The sequence below is a fragment of the Euprymna scolopes genome, chromosome 21, assembly GCF_053919585.1.
Source record: "Euprymna scolopes isolate OS-2025 chromosome 21, ASM5391958v1, whole genome shotgun sequence".
Lineage (NCBI taxonomy): Eukaryota > Metazoa > Mollusca > Cephalopoda > Sepiida > Sepiolidae > Euprymna > Euprymna scolopes.
Window position 1 is genome coordinate 71881286 of NC_136502.1, and position 19743 is coordinate 71901028.

A 19743-nucleotide genomic window follows, 5' to 3' on the forward strand; every position below is an offset into this window, starting at 1 on the left:
AAACTTTTTAACTTGATTTGAGCCCAAAACAATAAATGTTAAGGGGTAAAAGTTGGGGTCAAAGTAAAAAAATTTACCTCTCAGCCAATTTTTGGTCTAAACATTTGAAATTTTAGATAAAGTGTATTCAGACATAGGGCAAGCGTTTTAATCGGTTATTGACTGAAAATTTGGCTACCAAGGAATCACAGTTCAAAAGATTTGACCATTTTAATCAGTTTTGGGGAGAAAATTTGGCTGCCAAGAGGTCAAAGTTGAAAGGTTGACAACACTTGAAATTTTAGATATAGGTTACCTGGACAGGAGTCAAACTTTTTAATATATATATATATATATATATATATATATTCTAAAAATATATTTTTGTTTAACTTACTAAAAGAACAAGACTCTTGGTAAAAATAAAATAAAAAAAATGAGGTTAATGAAGTTGTTTAGTAATGTGAAACTGAAAAAGATGTGTTTAGGTGGACAAAAAAAAATACTAAAAAGAAGTCTGAGAAAAGTAGGGGGTGTTTTTTTGTTTGCCATCAAACCATTTTATGTCTTATTTCCAAGAGAGCTTAATACCCTCCGCCTTCCGCAATGACCAGATGTAATACAAGATCAGTTCTTTATGGGAACCCTCAGCATTCTCTGATAGAGACGTCTTTAAAGATTAACAATAAACCCCACCCACTTTCCAAAAGAGGAGAAGGCAATGCTTGGGAGGACGACATCCTGAGATCAAATAGGACTTTTCAGTTTAAGCTGTATGTTGGGAATCAGATATTTCTACGTGTGTTCACATTTCTGTGTTTAGGGTCCTTTAAAAACATTTCCTCCACAGGAGAAGGTTTAACAAATATTGGAATCACTTGTCAAACACAATTATTATTATTCACTTGTTTATAAGACATTAACTGTAACATAAACAAGTCAATGCCTTTTTTTGTTTTGCTTTCTAAAACGCAGCCGCGGTGGGGGTGATATAACCGAATAAAATAAAAAGATTATATATATATATATATATATATATATATATATATATATATATATATATTGATTTTATATATATATATATATATATATATATATATATATATAAAATCAATAGCAGAATATTTAAACAAGTTTCAATAAGGTTACATTTTTCACAGAATCTAAAGACAGCTTTGAAATTTCCCTTCAATTTCATCTGCAGTCACAGAGGACAATTATTGGTTCCATAAAATAACTGATCTATATTAGAAAGTAAAGAAACGAAAAGCATTTTTTAAAACTTTTCATACAACAAAAATAGAATTAAACAATAAATATCTCAGTGAAGAATGTATTTAAAAAAATTATCTATATATTAATACGTATGTCACGATTTCCAGATTATAAATTATTCGATCAAGAGATTCTATTTTTTAAAAAGGAGTAAAGAAGGTGATAACATACTACGAACATTAAATTATTAGTATATAGATATATTTATACATATATATATTTATTAATATTTTTAAGGGTTACAATATTTTTAAAGACAACACTGCATTGACAGTTTTTTTAATCGCCCAACTTAATATTGAAAATATTATTTATTCTATTTTTTTTTTTACTTTTCTTTCAAAAGCTGTAAATATAAATATATTTGAAATTTTTCCCCTAAGAAACCTTCCAACATCGGCAACGCCGTAAATAAATTAAATAAAAACTAAATCAAATAAAATAAAGTATCAACATTGGTTGACATTAAATTTAGGGGAATCCTAAAAAAAAAATGTCGCTTGGCACTATTTCAAAATACCTTAATGCATAAAAGCATTATAAAAATGTACTTCCCAGCACAGGAGTCGATCTTAATGAGAGGAGAGGAGAGGTGGGTTCTTGTTCCTAAGATCGTTTTAAACAAATTCCCAATTAAAATAAGTTTATTTTCTTGAAAACAATTTTTACCAAAAAATGCGTTTGAGTCTTAATTTGATAAATACTGTTTTGAAAAAGGGTTTAGTTTTAAACAATGAAATGAGGTTTTATTTAAAGTTTTAAAAAAGAAAAATACTTATGAGATTTGAGGGGGAGGTTTAAGGTATACAATTTTGGTGTACTTTGAATTATTGCAAAAATTTCCAAATGAAAAGGTGATTTTTTGAGTGAAAGTCTCTTAAGATTGAAAAAAAAACATACTCCATTTTCATACAAAACGGCCCTAAAACAAACAAGTTATTTTGACATATTCTATGCATGTGTAAAAATGAGTATTGTAGTTATTGTTTTCAAAGGAAGTAAATATTTAATTTCCATTATTAAAATTTATATTTTATAAAATAACTAAGACTCTTATAGAAAATAAAAATATACCTCGTTCAGCGAGAAATAGTTGGTGCAGTCAAAAAACATTTTGAATTTTAGTGTCTATGACAACTGAACTTTATGTGTGATAAAAATTAGAATATCAACTGCAGTGCAATGACAGATCCATAATTATGTGAACCTTCAGCGATCCCTAATAGGGATCTCCTTTATCACATATGAGTCAAACCTCAGTCACGGACCCCAATGTGACCTGTGCTCGTTCTTCCCAGGGGACTCGGTTGATCTGGTCGGAATCACTTCACTTTCGGGTGGAGAGATCACTACTTCATTGGTCTGTCACACTGGAAATGAATCAATTTCATGCACAAGATAGACTCAGATATACCTATTCTACTGGTTCATTCAAGATAGATGTACAAAATATAACTTATATATAATTGTTCAGATGTTGATTTTGACAAAACTCGACAGAGTCCCAATTAGATTTAATTCATCTCAGTTTTGCGATGGTGATGGTCAGGAAAAGAGAGAGAGAGGGGGGGGCGACCCTTCGATTAGTATTAGATTTGCTCAAATCTCAGCTCCAACTGCAGATTCTTGCATGGGGACCTGCTCATGTAGTCAGGTAAGGGGTAGGTCTGGCTACAGCCTAGACAAATTGCCAGTAAATACGTCAGCTCAGGGGAATCCCCGATTCCCTGCGTGTGTGTCTGCGGTCTGCCACTTTCTTAGGCGCTAAAAGGTTAAGCTCATAACCTCTATTTCCGTTACCTATTCTCCAAGTGACATATGTTGCCAGTTTTCCACCAAACAATAAAATTTACATGTCAGTTTCATAAAAATAATAAAATTTGTAACTTAACTCTTCCTTTTAATACTTAACAAATAAAACAAGCATATCTGCCCGATATTCTCCAATGTTTCGGGAGTCTCAACCTCCCTCCAATGGGGAGCCCTACCGCTCCCGGAGACGGTCACGTCACAATTAGATGAATGTGTAATGTGAAATCTGAGGAGAGGATTTGCTGAAAGTGTTACATTTGCCTAGCATAGAGGTTATCTTTAGGATGAATTTACGCTAATATGGTCATGTAAAACGTCCATCCTGCTGGATAAACCATTATGGAAGCATGAATTCCTTCCATCGCAGGAAGGTTGGATTGCCATAAAAAACTTGAAATTAAGTAATTGGACAAAACTGCACAGAGTGAAATCTGTAGACAGTTGACCTGTTGAACCGTGAGAATCTGAGAGTGTGCCTGCATAATATTAGACAGCATCTGACCCATGAACAAAGGAAAGGTGGTATTAAATGAATAGGAGGAGAGGAGTAGATTGTGCTAAAACATTGACTGTTTTTGTTCAAAATTCTTTGGTAAATAAAAACGTCTGTTTCTGTAAATAGTGACAAAAAATTTGGAAAATGATGTGGAAAATATTGTGAAATATAAACAAAGTTATAAAAGGCATGAATAAACACAGAACTTGCAAGCATTTCTGGACAGATTTATAGATCATCAATTAAAATGAAACAACATTCGGTATTGGATAAAATGCTGCAGGCAGAATTTGGTCAAAAGCATTAGAAATTTTGTTTGATGCCAATGTACATACCGTTAAAAGTTTTTATTTTCCCCCTCACCTAACGTAATCAACGGCAAAAGTTATATGCACCGACTGTTTCGGATCAGAGGGAGTAATATTTAGAATCTGGTTTTGCCGAATAATTTTGTTTATTTATCTGATGTGGGTTGGCCTTTGCAGGTCATCTTAGTTTATCAAGGTTTCACAAGTACGATAATTCATGACACGTTGTATCCAAACCACATGCATATGCAGGTGTGTGGTAATACAACTACTTGAAAAACAACATATTTTAGAAACTAGTTAATGAATGGCGTGATGGATATATTTAAAATATTGCAGGACACAATTTTTCAATTTCTCTTTCACTATATATATAGAGAGAGAAAGAGAGAGAGAGAGAGAGAGAGAGAGAGAGAGAGAGAGAGAGATATGTGTATCTACACATCAGTTTTGAGAGGTTAATCTAGCAAAATCAATGAGATATTTTATAATCAGCATGTTACTCCACGTTTTCATATATATTTGTCATTAGAAGGATGGGTGGAGCTCATAAAGGACCCCCCCCCCTCCCTTCAAATATTTCTGATCTGTATGGGATTTATAAAATTACAAAATAATAATATAGTGGTCAGCAGACATTAGAATCAATTAGAATACCCCCCCCCCTCAAAGAACCTTGAATGTAGGTCAAACTGTCGGCTGTGATGGTTTATTTCTTTCACTTTTTCTTTTTATTATATTGAACTAGTTACCAATATGAGAGAGGAGAGAAGGGAAATATGTTGACAAAAACCGAGGGAGAGAGGCTAGGGTGATATAGAGGGGTGATGTTAGAGGAAAAAAAAAATAGAAATTTTACCTAGTTAAGGGCGTAAGATCAGTTATTAAAGGTGAAAAAAAAATCCAGTTCCACAAAAAGGAACACTGAATATAAATGACAGTACCTATATATTTCTGTCATTGCCAGTCCTTCCTTAATAAGGGAGTTTTAGGTGGCAAGCAATACCCCACTGTATCTCAGAAATGAAGTATTCTTACATCTTTTTTTTTCTGAAAAGGAGTCTTATGATTTATTAAGCAATGACAATGATTTCTGTAGTTTTCTTGCTGGACCATTTTTTTCTTTTCCTTTCCACCAATGCACTGTTTATTTTAGCCATATTTCTTTTTTTTTTTTTTTTCAACATTTTTGTTTTACTATCCATGTCCCAGGCAACGTCAGATAGCCTTACTAGTATTTAATAGTACAGAATTTTAACTACCTCAAAATATATCCTTTCATTTGGAATTGTTTATTTTTAAATTGTTTATGGTTAGGAATTTTGACGATGGGGAAGAGTTTTTGATTTTAATGTTTTCATTTGTGGGGTGTTGTGAATCATTATTCCCTAACCCAAAAAACCAGCTGGTTTTTATCTAAGTTCGGAGCGTAGTGGTAGATTACAGCATACTTTGGAGGAGTCGTATAGTAGGAGAGGCAGAGTTTCTTTTGGGACAAGTCAAGATAGTGGGAGCTAATGAGATAAAAGTTGACACCAAATCATAGATTCCAAACGTTGGTTCTTTGATACAACCCCGCGGTACTGCTGCCCCTCCCTCCCCCCAATGCTAGGTCACTTGATATTTTTTGTAGTGTCTGATAGAAAAGCATACTTTCTCATGAATTTAACCGTGTAGTACAAAAAAATAATAATAATAAATAAATAAGGCAGAAAAGACAGTGAGAGACTTTTTTCTTATTACCACTTTGACTTAGGGTTAATGACACGATTAAAGCAGAGCATGTGTTTTTTTTTCTTTCTTTTTTATTTAAGCCAAAAGAAAAGTGTATTCTTTTCTTTTAAATAGATTTAAAAATAAAATTTTAGCCTGTGGCACAGAATCATTTGCTTCAATATTCTCACACATTTGAGTGGTACATTGTCTCATGTCATTCACATAAAACCACAAATGTTCTTCCTTAACCCTACCACTAACCCTGGCTTTGGGTGGCAATAAGAAAAACCAAATCTCTTACTGTCTGCCTTATACTTTTTAAAAATATTTTTTTCTTGTTTTGTTAGCGGCGCATGATTAATTTCATAAAGAAATCACGTTTTTACACCAGAGATCACAATACACACAGACACATATATACTTTTACAGTTTTAACAAAAGGGTTATATATATATATATATATATATATATATATATATATATATATATCATGTGACTTAGCATTGGGGAGGAAGGCAAGAATTGGATATCACGATTTTACCAAAATATCCTTATTGTTACCATCGTTTAAAAATGTAATTAAAATTCACCATTTAAAATGCTTTTCAATATTTGGTGGAAAATGTGTTGAACCTAGAAATGTGCTTTTTTTGTTGGAGGGGGGGGGGTCTAGTACATATTAAGGCTAAAAGCCACTTGAGGATGAGAGTTAATGAGATAGAAGGATTGTCAGATGAATTATGAGATTGAAAATGATAAATAGAATGAATGAAGTTTGAATACTTATAAGGACGGTTTATAACAAGTATTTTTTTTTATTTATTTATTAATTCATTATTTTTTATGAAAATCACTCTAACCAAAATACTTCAATGTCAAAAACTAGTCACCATTAAGTGTTTAATACATACATTTCAACCCAGAAAACAGTAATTCTTTCCCCTTTGTCAGAAATATCGCTCAGGGAATGAGGACTAAAGGACAAAATAAGGGAAATGAGTTATAAGGCTGCCAAAAGTAAACCTGATCACTTTCTACTCTTATTGTTAACATTGGATTTTAAAAAAACTCATTTTATAGTTTGCAGGAAAACAGTCCCATGGTAATGGAAATCCTTGGAAATAAAACTTTGTCCACTGAAATTCTGATGAAAAGCATGCACAATAACTTTTGTTTTTTTTTTAATGTTTTTATACAAAACGGTTTGGAAATTATTTTTTGTAAATTTATAAGCTAGAATACTTACCTAGAACAATAATTCCCTCAACAGAAATGTTTTGCACCATTTTTATGTCACCGAAAGATTAAAATCAAAATATAACACAACTAAAGCTTTTTGTCTAGAATCCTTATTCTAATTTTAATCAACATCCATTATGTGATTTTGATTGTGGAAATTGTATAAAATTCAAAATTTAAGTTTAAAATTTGAAATTTATGGTTAATATGGATAAATTTAATGCAAATCTGAAATATTTGAATTGAAATGAAAGTTGTGCTTATGTTCACTAAAACTCTTTAAAATAGACGAATGAAAGCAAAATTTGAGAATTATTTATTGTTAGAATTTTATAAAATCGAATGTATCTGATTTTACACAAAGGACTTCCACCCACTCTTTTCTCCCTTGCATAAAACTAAATTAATCTAAATATAATCCTAATTAACTACCTGTATGTCTAGTATATGTGTTTCAAAATTCATGATTTGTTTATGAATGAATCCTATACATAGAATGTACACACTTCTACACATATCTAAGTTGATATAAAGATTTATATTTATAGAATCTATTTTAGTTTGGTTATAATTTCAAGTAGCATTGCTAAGAAAGAATTGGAAATTTTATATTTCTTTAATCAATTTCTTCGAATGACAATAGAAGTTTAAACATTTTTTGTAAGTGTTACTGTGATGAAGACTTGTGCCAATGATTCTAAAATCAACCTCTACCACACATGAAGCCGTTTTTAGCATTATTGTTCAATAATGTCCTGATTCGTTTAAGGGAAATGTTGACTTCACGTATTCTGGACCAAGGGGTTTCATTCCCCCCTACCAACACACACAGATACGGATCAACAATAAGTGGACCTCCTACAATTTCGGATCTTTCAGCTATATGATGCTTTTTAAGAATCATTTCTTAAAAGGATAAACATATCAGTTTTGCCCCACCCCCAATCAATCTAACAAATCAAGAAGGCCATTCTATATCGCAATTAGGTACGATCTGGCTCGATTTTCCCCAGGCATTATCTCATTTGGAATGGTAGAGGGTAATGCAGATTACCTGAGGTGCAGAATCTCAACAGGTAATTTCAAGACTATTTTTAGTATCTAACAAGAATGCCCCCGAAGGGGAACTGGCTTTGCCGACCTGACCTTGTGTCAAACCTTGTTTTAAGTGAGAAGCAAGTAAATCCTAATGATTGAAGTGTAGCATCTATTGTCCAGGGAGACTGTCCTCTCATACATTATTCTCTCTTGTCAGGTGGGTAAAAGCAGTTACTGGCTGACACTGGAGGTATCCTTATCCGTAAGGGATGTCAACCAAATTATTTTTGTTCTCAATCTAAAATGCTCCTTTTTGGAGAGATAAAACCTCTGCATTAAAAACGACCTTTGCGCTTGTGCGGAGGCAAGTAAAATGGAACTCTAAAGGAGACTATTTTTTTTAATTCTCAGAAATTACAAATTATCCAATTTGCAGCAATTAATTCCTAAATTATCATTTATAATCATAGCAGTAATAAAGTTGTTTTTTTTTTTTGCCTGTTTTTCTTTAATTTAACATTGTAAGCCTTTTCCAAAGAATGAGAGTTTAACAGAGTTTGAGACAGATTAACACATGCACAGTAAGCCTTATATATATATATATATATATATATATATATATATATATATATATATATATAGTAATTTATAAAATATATATGGTGATTAAGCTACACTGAATATTCCGCGTTTCATCCAACTATAGGATGCGTCAGGCTTATGCGCGAATTCTGTCGTTGCTTTTTGTTTTTATATATGTTGAGGATTTCTAGTCGGCCAATCAGCTTTCTAGTATCCACCGCGCCCCTTCCTACCAGCCAATGGGCATGCATTTTATCAAACAAAGGATCTGTTTTAGAACTAGGTTAGTGGGTTTAGGTGGTCGTTCTCCTTTTTTTTTTTTTTTTTTTTTATACATATAAATATACCTATGTGCACTATATAAGGAAAAGATGGTCACACACTTTTTGAAGACACTTATCTATATATATAAAAGGCAAAACACGCGAAAGTTTTTGTATGTCCAAGAAAGGCTTTTTTTCAGAGGGGGAGGGGGGTTAGTATCGCTTAGAACTATACCATGTGGATCATATTATGTACGAATTGCGAACACATCGCAGCTAGATTTATTTACATCGAGTTTTACACAATTTCTGCTATTTCAGCCCCTCTTGTGTTGATTCGGCTTATTCATATAAAAGCGAAACTGGTGAAACTAAGGCGCGGTTCTAAGCCTACGGGCCGGTAGATGTTTGGTCAATGTCGGTTTTCACCGTCATATCAGACAATTGCTTTCATTTAGACACTCCCCTAATAAACGGGGGAGCTGGTTTACCCCAACATGCTGGGGAAACAAAACCAGACAAAGTTGGGTAAAAAAAAAAAAATATCCCGCAGTAAAATCAAGTGCAAATTTGACCTCATTTAACACACACTTAAAAAAACTGTCTCGCAAGCATGATGTTTGATCTCAATTTAAACTCATTCACTTTTTAATTACTAAATTTAACGTCTTACATTGCTTCGTCGCTGTAGCAAAGGTGTATGTCGTCAGCCTATTGGCATCAAGGCTCCGGGTTCGAGCCTACCTGCCCCCCCCTTTTTCATTTACACCTACAAAAGATTTTTTTTCCATTTTTTAAAATCGCTGTTTCTTTGTTTTATTTTTTTTAAGAAGTTTAACATCGTTTTTTTATATTCATACAGGGTTAAGTTTCCTTTTTGTTTTGCTTTACCCCCCCCCAGCACACACACCTACAAACACCCGGAAAACGCCCCCCCCCCCCTGCTAGTCTATAATATAAATCTCACCTGTTTGTTTAAATAGATGCATTTATGTATATACGTATGTTTGCCTAAAACTTTCGACAGAGGCGACAGATTTTCACAAGATCGAAATCATTTTGAAGCTCGACTCTTTGGACGATAAATATCGAAAAATTGGCTAAAAACATTAATTCCTTCACCCTCAACTGGGCACTTTTCTACAAGGAGGGGTCGCTTTTTTCGCCAATATTTTCGAAAGTCATCCCGTCTTTTCAATTAATTAGCCTTAATTTAAACCTTCACAACTTAGAATTCGACAATGGACACATCAGCAAAGACATCAGTTTTTTTGTTTGTTTTTTTTTTTTTCACATTCTTTTCCTCCTTTGCGGTACGGGTTCGAGCCGTCCTGCCCACTACAACTTTTATTTTTATTTTTTTTTGGTCAACACCCACCAGGCACCCAGGCTAATTTCAAAATAAAATTTAAAAGAGAAAGTTGAAAAACCTCTAAGTGTTGAATATAATGATAAAATCATCTTTTATTTATTTTTTGTTGTAAGCCGATATTTTGCTAATAAATAGCCTCTTTAGGGTCGGAAGTCCAGTCCGTATTTTTTTTTTTTCATTTTTCTTTTTCTTTCTCCATCTTGGTGTTACGGTGGAGGATATGCCTCGGAGCAGAAGAGAAGAGAAATGTGGATTTACCGACACAGGATGTATATTTCTTTATATATATATATATATATATATATATATATATATATATATATATATATAAATAATAATAATAATTATGTCAGCCCCTTTAAGAACTCTGTTCTCATTGTTAAGCACTTTGAAGTTAAAATGAAAGTCGATCACTTCAATTCGCATGCATGCGCAGATGTTATAATGATTAGATCACTATAGACAGACGTCTCGACATTTAAAAATAAATGTTTAAATTTCAACGATATTTCTCACGATTAAAGTTGGCCGTGTGGTTTGTTTCTTGCTTATGGAATCAGAGATGGCTTCGTGATCAGGTTTGAATCTCCCGACCGGCTGTAATAGTGACACTCTGCACTGATGATTCCCCGAAAGGATGAAACACTAGTGTCTGTAGGTATTCAAAAAAATTATTATAGTAATAATACATATAAACATCTTAAATCAAAAGGCAAAAGTTAAAACTACGATCTATTAAACTACCCCTTCACTTTAGTGGTATTGAGAGTAGATAGAGCAGACTTCATCTTAAATGTTCCTTTTTAGGGAGTTGGATCTCCTCCACATTAAAACCCTGTACCTAATTTTGTGAGGGAGTACATTTCTCCACAAAATGTAAACTCATCTGATGAACAAAGGCATAACATTACTACTAGTAGTAATAGTGGTAGTAATCTTGCTGCTGACAGTTAATCTGAGCCTTCTCGGCAATTATTTAATGTTTAATCACAATATCTATTATAAACGATCCATTGTATTTGATTAATTGAACACAAGTTGCTATTTTACTCATGATGATCCATTTGAACTAGATATATTTAACTCCTTGCCAGGAGGCTAGAGAGAAGGTCACATGTGGTTTTGAAACGCCAGCGCAGTAGGATAAGGGCACTATGCCTTACAAAAATGCCTGAACAACACTATTAGCTTTACTCAGTGGAGGCGCCTCAAGCGATTAGTAATAAACTAACCATTTCTCAGAAAGGGAAGGTAAAGCTTAGGAGGATAGACCTAGGAATGAATAGAACAATACCACATCCCGACAGAAAGAAAGCCACTATAGGACCGTTTATTCAGCATATGTATTCTATAGTTTGCAATGGCATTCATATCCGGCAGATAACCAGGCGGATAGATCAACTTTTATTACATAATTTAAATAATCTTCGAGGGAAAAAACTGAAACACTGCCAAAGCAACACTGAGATGTATAATATTTACCTTTCTCTGTTCCCACGGAGACGAAATGTGGCATGAGATAAGTTTTGTGTGTGTGTGTGTGTGTGTGTGGAGGTGGGCACTCTTCCTGGCTAATCCTTCTAAAATCGGAGTAAGTCACTAAATAGTCGCAATATTAACCATAATCGGACCTCAGTAGGTATTCTGATGAGACTTCTCCTCAACCGACAATAAACTAATTTTTCCTTCCAAAAGAAGTAATGCCGGGGGAAGGGAGGGGGAGTCGCTCGAAAGTGAACTGAACTGATACTCCACTTTGATATAAACTCGAGAGGTTGTACATCATGTTTGATGTCGGTTAATTTATTTATTACAGAATTATCAGTCTGGTTTTTTCTTCTCACTTTCATTTTCTCTGCAAGTGCACAACGAAAATGGTTAAACTTTTTATCGCATGCAAATGTTCATACTTGCTCTATTTATCCGGTGTTGCCCGGATGAACGAATCCAAAATAAATATCTACATTAAAAAATATTTTAATAGGATTTAGTTTTAGTTTTCCCTTATTTTTATTTGATTCATAGTAAATAAATAAATAAATAAAAATACTGCACTGTGCATTTATCAAAGTTACATATAAGCGAGAAACACACACAATCTTGTGTGATAGTTTTTTTTTTATTACCAGAGATTTTATTTCATTACCAAACCATAAATAAGTACCGATATGTTCAATTGTACTATAGTGACTGTTTGAATATCTCAGCTATTTCACTTGTTTTTCGATTAAATTTTGATAAAATTGATTATCTTAACTTGTATTACCGATCGACAACATATGTACATAATATATACATTAATAAAATTGTGTGACCATTATCGTGTGTCTGTACGTATGCGTTTCTTGTCTAGTCACTGACCTACACATTTTATTTACGCTGAATTATTTGGCCAATGTGCGCTCCAAAGTCTTACCCATTCGAGTCTGTTTTGAACGAATATCACATTTAAAATTGTCGACGACAAGTAGTTTTTACGATATTAAAATCTGTATAGCCATTAGTGAAAACAATACGGAATACTAAAAGAAAGGTCTTAATATCATAAAAACTACTTGTTGGCGACAATTTTAAATATGATGTTCGTTCAAAACAGACCCGAATATCCCTAAAAATCAACTTTTTAAAGGTTGGTACTCTAGCGCATATTGGCCATTTATTTAAATAAAAAATACAATCGTGTAAATAACTTTAAAATTTTATTTAAAAGTAATTTAATTACAAAATTAAATCTACCAAAATGCACTTCGTTTTATTCAAACAAATTAGACATTTAAATATTTTAATAACTGAAAAGAAAAAAAAAATTAATTATACTTCGTGACCTTTTGAAATTTTAAAGGAATTCGAAAGCACTTAAACTAAAGGTCATTTTTCGCATTAAACTTCTTAGCAAATCCTCAAGCACTGTGAAACTTTTGAAAGTTACTTACTACATCCAATAGTTTTATAAATAACTAGCCTGGGTGCCAGGCGTTGCCCGGGTGTTTGGAGGTGTGTGTTGAGCAAAAAAAAAAAAAAGTGGTAGTAAGCAAGTAAGCTCAAACCTGTACTGCGAAGGAGAAAAAGAACGCATATATATATATATATATATATATATATATATATATATATATATATATATATATATATATATATATATATATATATATGTCTTTGCCGTTGCGTTGCGTCCATCCCCAAACCAGAAGTGGCGAAGGTTTAAATTAAGACTAGTCATCGAAAAGAGGAGATGATTTTCGAAAATATTGGCGACCCCTCCTTGTAGAAAAGTGCCCAGTTGAGGGTGAAGGAATTAATGTTTTTAGCCAATTTTTCGATATTTATCGTCCGAAGTTTCAAACTTCAAAACAATGCCCTCGTGAAAATCCGTCGCCTCTGTCGAAAGTTTTAGGCAAACATACAAATATGCATACATACATATATTTAAACAGACAGGTGAGATTTATATTATAGAAGATAATTAAAACAAGAGTATCTTAACAGCAGTTAGTTTTATAACGATTTGGTTCAGTTAATTTAATGAAAAAACGATAGTATAATAATTACAGTTACTTTTCAAAATCATATTTAAAAATTGATTTGGTTAAAATTATAACAAAAGACAATTGCAAAAAAAAAAAAAAAAAAAAAAATACAAAAAAGGACAGAAAGAAAAAAAAAGCGAAACAAAAAAAGAAAAAATAACCCCGGGAAGATCATAGTGAGGTATCTGTTCCCATGCTACAGTACACTTCACCTTTTTTGTCCTCGGTCAATGAAAGAGAAATCCTTCATGACCGAGACAATTTTTATTTAGGGAGCCAAGTAAATAGGAACACCACATAAGGTATAACTATTTAATTAATATAATTGTGAATAAACATTTGCTATATTTATGAGGAGAAAATGTTCAATAAAGACAAGCAACCTAAAAAAAATAAATAAAATAAACATGGGTAGCAAACAAAACAATCTACGTTCATGTGATAATTAGAAGTGCTCAATGTATAAACTACAGAGCTAAATAATACTAAGCTACCATTTAAAATGTAACCGCAATTTTAGTTTGGCAAGAAACTGCCTTCGTTCATTCTATGTCTGTTTTCAAACTTGAATCTAAACATTTCTTCTTCATAATGAGACCTACCTGTAAGCTGGATGCAAGTTGTCTGTAGTAGAAGAGCGACATGTCCTCATGAATGATGTGCGCAGGGGTCACGGCCATTCCGGAAATTTGGCGAGGGATGGAGGGAGGGGGGTAAATAGACCAACTGACAATCCGATGTAAGTGTAACGAAAAGAAAGTTTCCTGTTCTTTTCTAAATAAACGAACAAATGCATACACTTGCAAAAAACAACAAAAAAAAACAAAACAAAAAAAAAAAAAAAAAAAAAAAAGAAACAAAATGAAACGAAGCAGGCAAATGAGGAGTTAGCCAAACCCCGGGAAGACTCGTCGTCTATGGCAAGTGTGTGTATGTCAATACTGCACTGTATTTTACAACAAGCGGTTGGGGTTACACGTTGAACACACACGCATCATGTTGAGGGCGAAAGAGAGAATTTAAGACCGCATTTCATACATAATATTCTCACAGTCGATGCGCGTGTGTAGGAAGGAAAAAAGATGAGAGAGAGAAGTGTGTGTGTGGGGGGGGGGATAAAGAAGGAAAAAAAAGGCAGACCTAGTAAGCACTTGCTACTGCTGGTTTTCCGATTTACAAACACAACAAACGTGGGCCCTGAGCCAAATAGTCGAGACTGGGATGGTTTGTTTTTATATGGGTATCCTTGCTGATCAAATCCACAGGTTGAAACAAAAACACACTTTCCAAGCATAAGATGTCTTTTTTGCTATTTTCAATATGAAATTTTAAATCCGAAGTTATAACGATTTAAGAAAAAAAAAAGAAAAATGAAGAAATAAAATTTATATATATATATATATATATATATATATATATATATATATATATATATATATATATATATATATATATATATTAGTGGCCTGGTAAGGCTACAGGGGAGACAACCAAGCAATAAAAAATCCTAAGAAAAATTCATTCAAAAGCAGCAAAACTAAAGCTGACACTATATATACAAATGTAGGCAAATTTGGGCATATCTTATTAGTTTGAAAATATAGGTTCTTTTTTACCAACTGTCATAAAATTTTAACCATAAAATAGCATCATAGTCTTCAAGAAGCCTGCAAATTTTGATGTAGTTTCGTCTCATAGAACCAAAGATACCAGCATTTCAATATTCAATTTGGCTACTAGTATAGATATATCTCCACAGATACATATTATAGAAAGTAAAAGAGGAAAGCCTTAGTTAAATATATTTAAAGGTGATGTGCTCGGAGTATTGCAGATATATGATAAACTCAGTAAGTGTAATTATCTAGAACTATATTAATAGTAAGATAAATAAATAAATAAATGAATAATTGTAAAATTATTCATCAAGTTTTCATAGGGGGAAACATATAAAAATCAAATTAATATGTACGATCGTTTCTGAAACGATATCCTTTTATTCATTCAATATTTACAAATAAAACTATCGAGAAATAAAGTAAAATATTTCTGAATATCGTCTTCTCATCAGCATGGGTGGGGGTGGGGTAAGATTGGAAAAGACACCAAAATTTAACTAGCCTATTGAAGTAAATATACTTGGTGAACTGGATATATTCGCCAGGTACTTTTTGAAATTTTTTTTTTTTTTTAACCCAGCTGTTCTTATAAATATTGGAATAACACATCTTCCTAAGATTTAAGTTTCTTTTCACGTTGTAAATAAGACGTTGGGATTTCGTTATCTTCACTCTCAGCTATTTAAGCCAGCATCATTAGGGACATTAACTTCAACTACGGTTGCTACTGTTTCCCCTTTGTCCCATATCACTGTCAGGTTTGACATAAACAACCCGCTTTCTAGGTATGTTAGGGGTAGGAATTGCATAACCATAGTGTAGAATTTATTTCCAACTGTTCTTTCTGATTTATGTTCCCAGGACTTGCTGACACGTTCGATCTTCAACTTTTTACAGATTGTCCAGTGGAGATATTTACATCTTTCATTGTATAGCAGAACCCTACAACTGGATGTCAAGTGGCCCACACTCCTTAATTCTGTGTGACAGGAAAGGCTACCTACATGATGAAGTAATTTTTACACTCTTAACCCGGCATCAGTCAAATTCAATAGCAGGGAAAATTCCAAATAATTAGGAGGGGGGGGCAATGCCAGGATAAGCGGAGAAAGACTGGTGTTTTCTATCTGCGAAACTGGTTGTCTTACCAACATAGTCTATAATAAGTCTACCCTATTATTTCATGCATAGCCGAAGGGAGGGGGTTTATACCTTGCCAAAGCATATTAGAGAAAATAACCTTTACAGTCACTTCTAAACTGATGGCACCTGATATTTTGAACGGGTTATCTAAGTACTGATCAAGCTCAATATTGCTTAACTTGATGACCCAACAAGAATCAATATTTGAATGAGATTTAGGTTTAATTCCCGAGTAATATACTCACACTTCAGTGATTATTTTGGTTTTCATAATATAATTTCATTCGTTAGTTTAGTCATGTGACCTAGAAGGAATTTTAGGTGAGATTTCATTCTGCCAGATAAAACATTTAGACCCCTTGTGTCTCCCCCTACCAAAGTTGGTTGAAAGCAACTCTTAACCAAGTGGAAATGGATATGGATAGTTGTTAAAGTATATTTAAGTGAAAATGGTTGTCATTGTGCCATCCGACCAGAAAGACAATTCAGACAACGGCCTCAATTCTGGTCCAAGATTCATAGCACCCGCCCCTCTCATTCTCTTTCATCAAACAACTCATCTACACAGATTCTATGCTTTAATTAAATCTTAATAGATTGAACTACAATTGGATCACGTTTCCCAGATCTTGAGTAGTTTTATTAGCAATTGTGTTTCTCCATGTTCTTTTCTAGAGTTTGAGTGCAACACAAAAGATAATGAACCAATCGATGTGAATCTCAACTTTTATTTGTAAATCAATCACAGTCATTGTTGGAGGCAGATGTGCGACAAACTAACAAATGGAGGAATAAAACAGTCTAAACTGAACACAAAAGTTATTACATTGTTAACATAGTTCTAATGAAGTCCAATTCAAAACTGCCTGGAAAAATGCTTTGAATTCATGACTTTATTTTAATATTAATACACTAATTGGTTAGTTCATCCGTTTCTTTTGTGTCAAGTGTCAATTCATAGAAGGAATAGAAGAATTGGTATGTAAAAGGGGCATTTGCCAGAGCATTTTCTGATCTGGAGTGAGGAAACCAAAAACCAAAAGCTCACCCAATAGAGATTTGGTATCTGTCTGTCAGAAGACAAAACCATACTATTATTAGCTTTCAATTCAGAGAGGTGCGTAATATAGTATCTGTTCGATTGTGATAATACTATCCTCCCAGATATTATCTTTGCATCATTTTTGAGAGGAGTAGTGTAGTACTTATTCTATTATCATAAGACCATCCTCCCAGGATTTACTTCCTCCTTTGAGAGATAGTGCATGTTTGTTCATGTTGATAACATCCTCCCAGGCATTATCTCCTCCTTTAGGGCAATGTAGTATACGATTGTCATACACTAGCAATACTATGCTCTCTCTGGTTGTATACTTTTGCTAGTATCATTCGCAAGTAAAACAAAAACAAATATTTCCCTTTACTGAAATCTTTAAAACATGAAACGTCATTTCATCAATAGTTTTGTTTTCTTAATTACTTTAAAGATATTTTCACTTTTTCAGCTCACATTTTATGAAAGAGATTAGCATTACATTATGAAATTATTATAACTTCGATAAATCCCGACTATTTTGATTATCAATTTGATTAAGTTTCTTATTTTTAATTAAATACTAAAAAAATGTGAAGTTATTTGAAATAATTTCAAATATTGTATAATTTACACACATCAATCACAGAGTCAATAATATTAATTTCTCTTTAACAGCATATCAGCCACTTTGAAGTTATATTATTTCAAACAGTTTGGGTTCAAAGGTTGTTATATATTAAATCCAGACAGTTTGATAATGTTTTTGAAATTATTTTTCCCAAATTCTTACTACTGTTATAACATTTATTCATACTGCAAAGATGATTTGTTTCATAAACACCTATTTTGGAAAAATTCTATAAATGAAGGAATTGTGGCATAATGAATAAAGTACTAAGTAAAAATTCAGTTACTAGTTGACACTCTTCTGGAGGTTAAAGGTTCAATCCTCAGTATATGCGATACCAATACAATTGTGAATTACTAAAGGCTTCTAACCAGGCATAACTGACAGAATTAGAGTATGCAACCTATGGATTAACTAAAAGATTCCATTCAAAATTCTGTACCAATTCCCAAATTTGACAGAAAGATACCAGCGCTTCACAAGATACACCTGAAGAAGGTCAGAAGTTACCCGAGCCGAAACGTTGTGCAAATAACACTCAAGACGAGAACAGTAGTTTGAATAATGCAAATTATCAATCCTTCTCTCAAAATTCAGAAACATGAAAGATTTTAGGTCAACACATAAACAGGATTCTGACATGTACTCTAATTCCAAGTAAAAATGGACCCGAAAATAATGGCAACATCTTCCAAATTGTGGCCTCATTATTGGATACAATTTCGTGTTATACTTTAGACGGTTGGGATTAGAGGGAGCTTATGTAATTGATAGGTTTGGAAAATAGAGTACGAAAGAGCTGGGAAAGATGGATTTCAGCATGATGGTTAGGGTAAGAGGCCAAATCTGAGATAGTTTAGCCTTGTGTGTCTTTAACCCACAGATTGAACACTGACATGTACTACCACTTTGGATCATTGTGGAACCTGAAATAATAGTAAGAAGTGACTCCACACTTAAAGCTCCCAACATAAGGTATCAGTATCAGATGTAGTTAGTCATAGCCAGGAGTTTAAATTTATGTATTTTCTCAGCAAAAACCCAACATGCTAAGTTCCTACCACACATCAGTAATGAAGTCAAAATCAGGTTAGAACTTCAATTTGACAAACCTTGATGACGATGCTAATGACATTACCAGCATCCTCAGTTAAAGTTATGGAGATCCAGGCGGCACTTGACACTATCAATTTCAATGTGCAGGAACTTGAAATGAGAAAAATGCTTTTAAAACCAAGTTCAAGAAATGTTACCAATTACCCTCGATGGTGAAACAGTGGAGGAAGTCCCAGAGTTCAAGTATTTCTGTTCTAATTTCATTTCTAATGGTCAATGCAAAGATGAAATTTCCGTTCAACCCTCTTCTGATTGCAAAGAGATATCTGGTTTCGTTTAAAGCCCATGCATCTTATCACTCTATGAAATCTCAACGTTTTTGACAAAATGTCTGCCTCTACTGCATCTTAAAAGTGTGATTATATTTTCAACGATAACTGCATCGGTGATGCAAATTTGAACAAACCTGGGTCATACTACTATGTCCAAGATCCTGCTGCTTTGGACACACCCTATGATGCATCAAAGCAGAAGTGATTAACAAATGGACTCTAACCAATCTGCACTTCATGGCTGGAAAAAACTTCACAAAGTGGTGAGCTGAGAAGATGACTAGCCACTGCGAAGTTGTATTTGGAGCTTATGTTGGATTCA

At 33.2% G+C, this 19743-nt stretch overlaps 1 protein-coding gene across 2 annotated transcripts in view; it reads right to left on the minus strand.

Moving 5' to 3' along the window:
• The window catches only part of LOC145242476 (rhotekin-like), a 384744-nt gene that overhangs the window by 124875 nt on the left and 240126 nt on the right, over positions 1 to 19743 (minus strand). The window contains exon 1 of one of the 2 annotated variants that reach the window (XM_080105535.1): positions 14210 to 14691. The exons of the other annotated variant lie outside the window; for it this stretch is intronic. Coding sequence (XP_079961661.1) covers positions 14210 to 14287 — 78 coding nt within the window. The 5' untranslated portion in view covers positions 14288 to 14691. Of the gene's footprint in view, positions 1 to 14209; positions 14692 to 19743 lie in introns of those variants that run through there. 2 annotated transcript variants of the gene reach the window in all.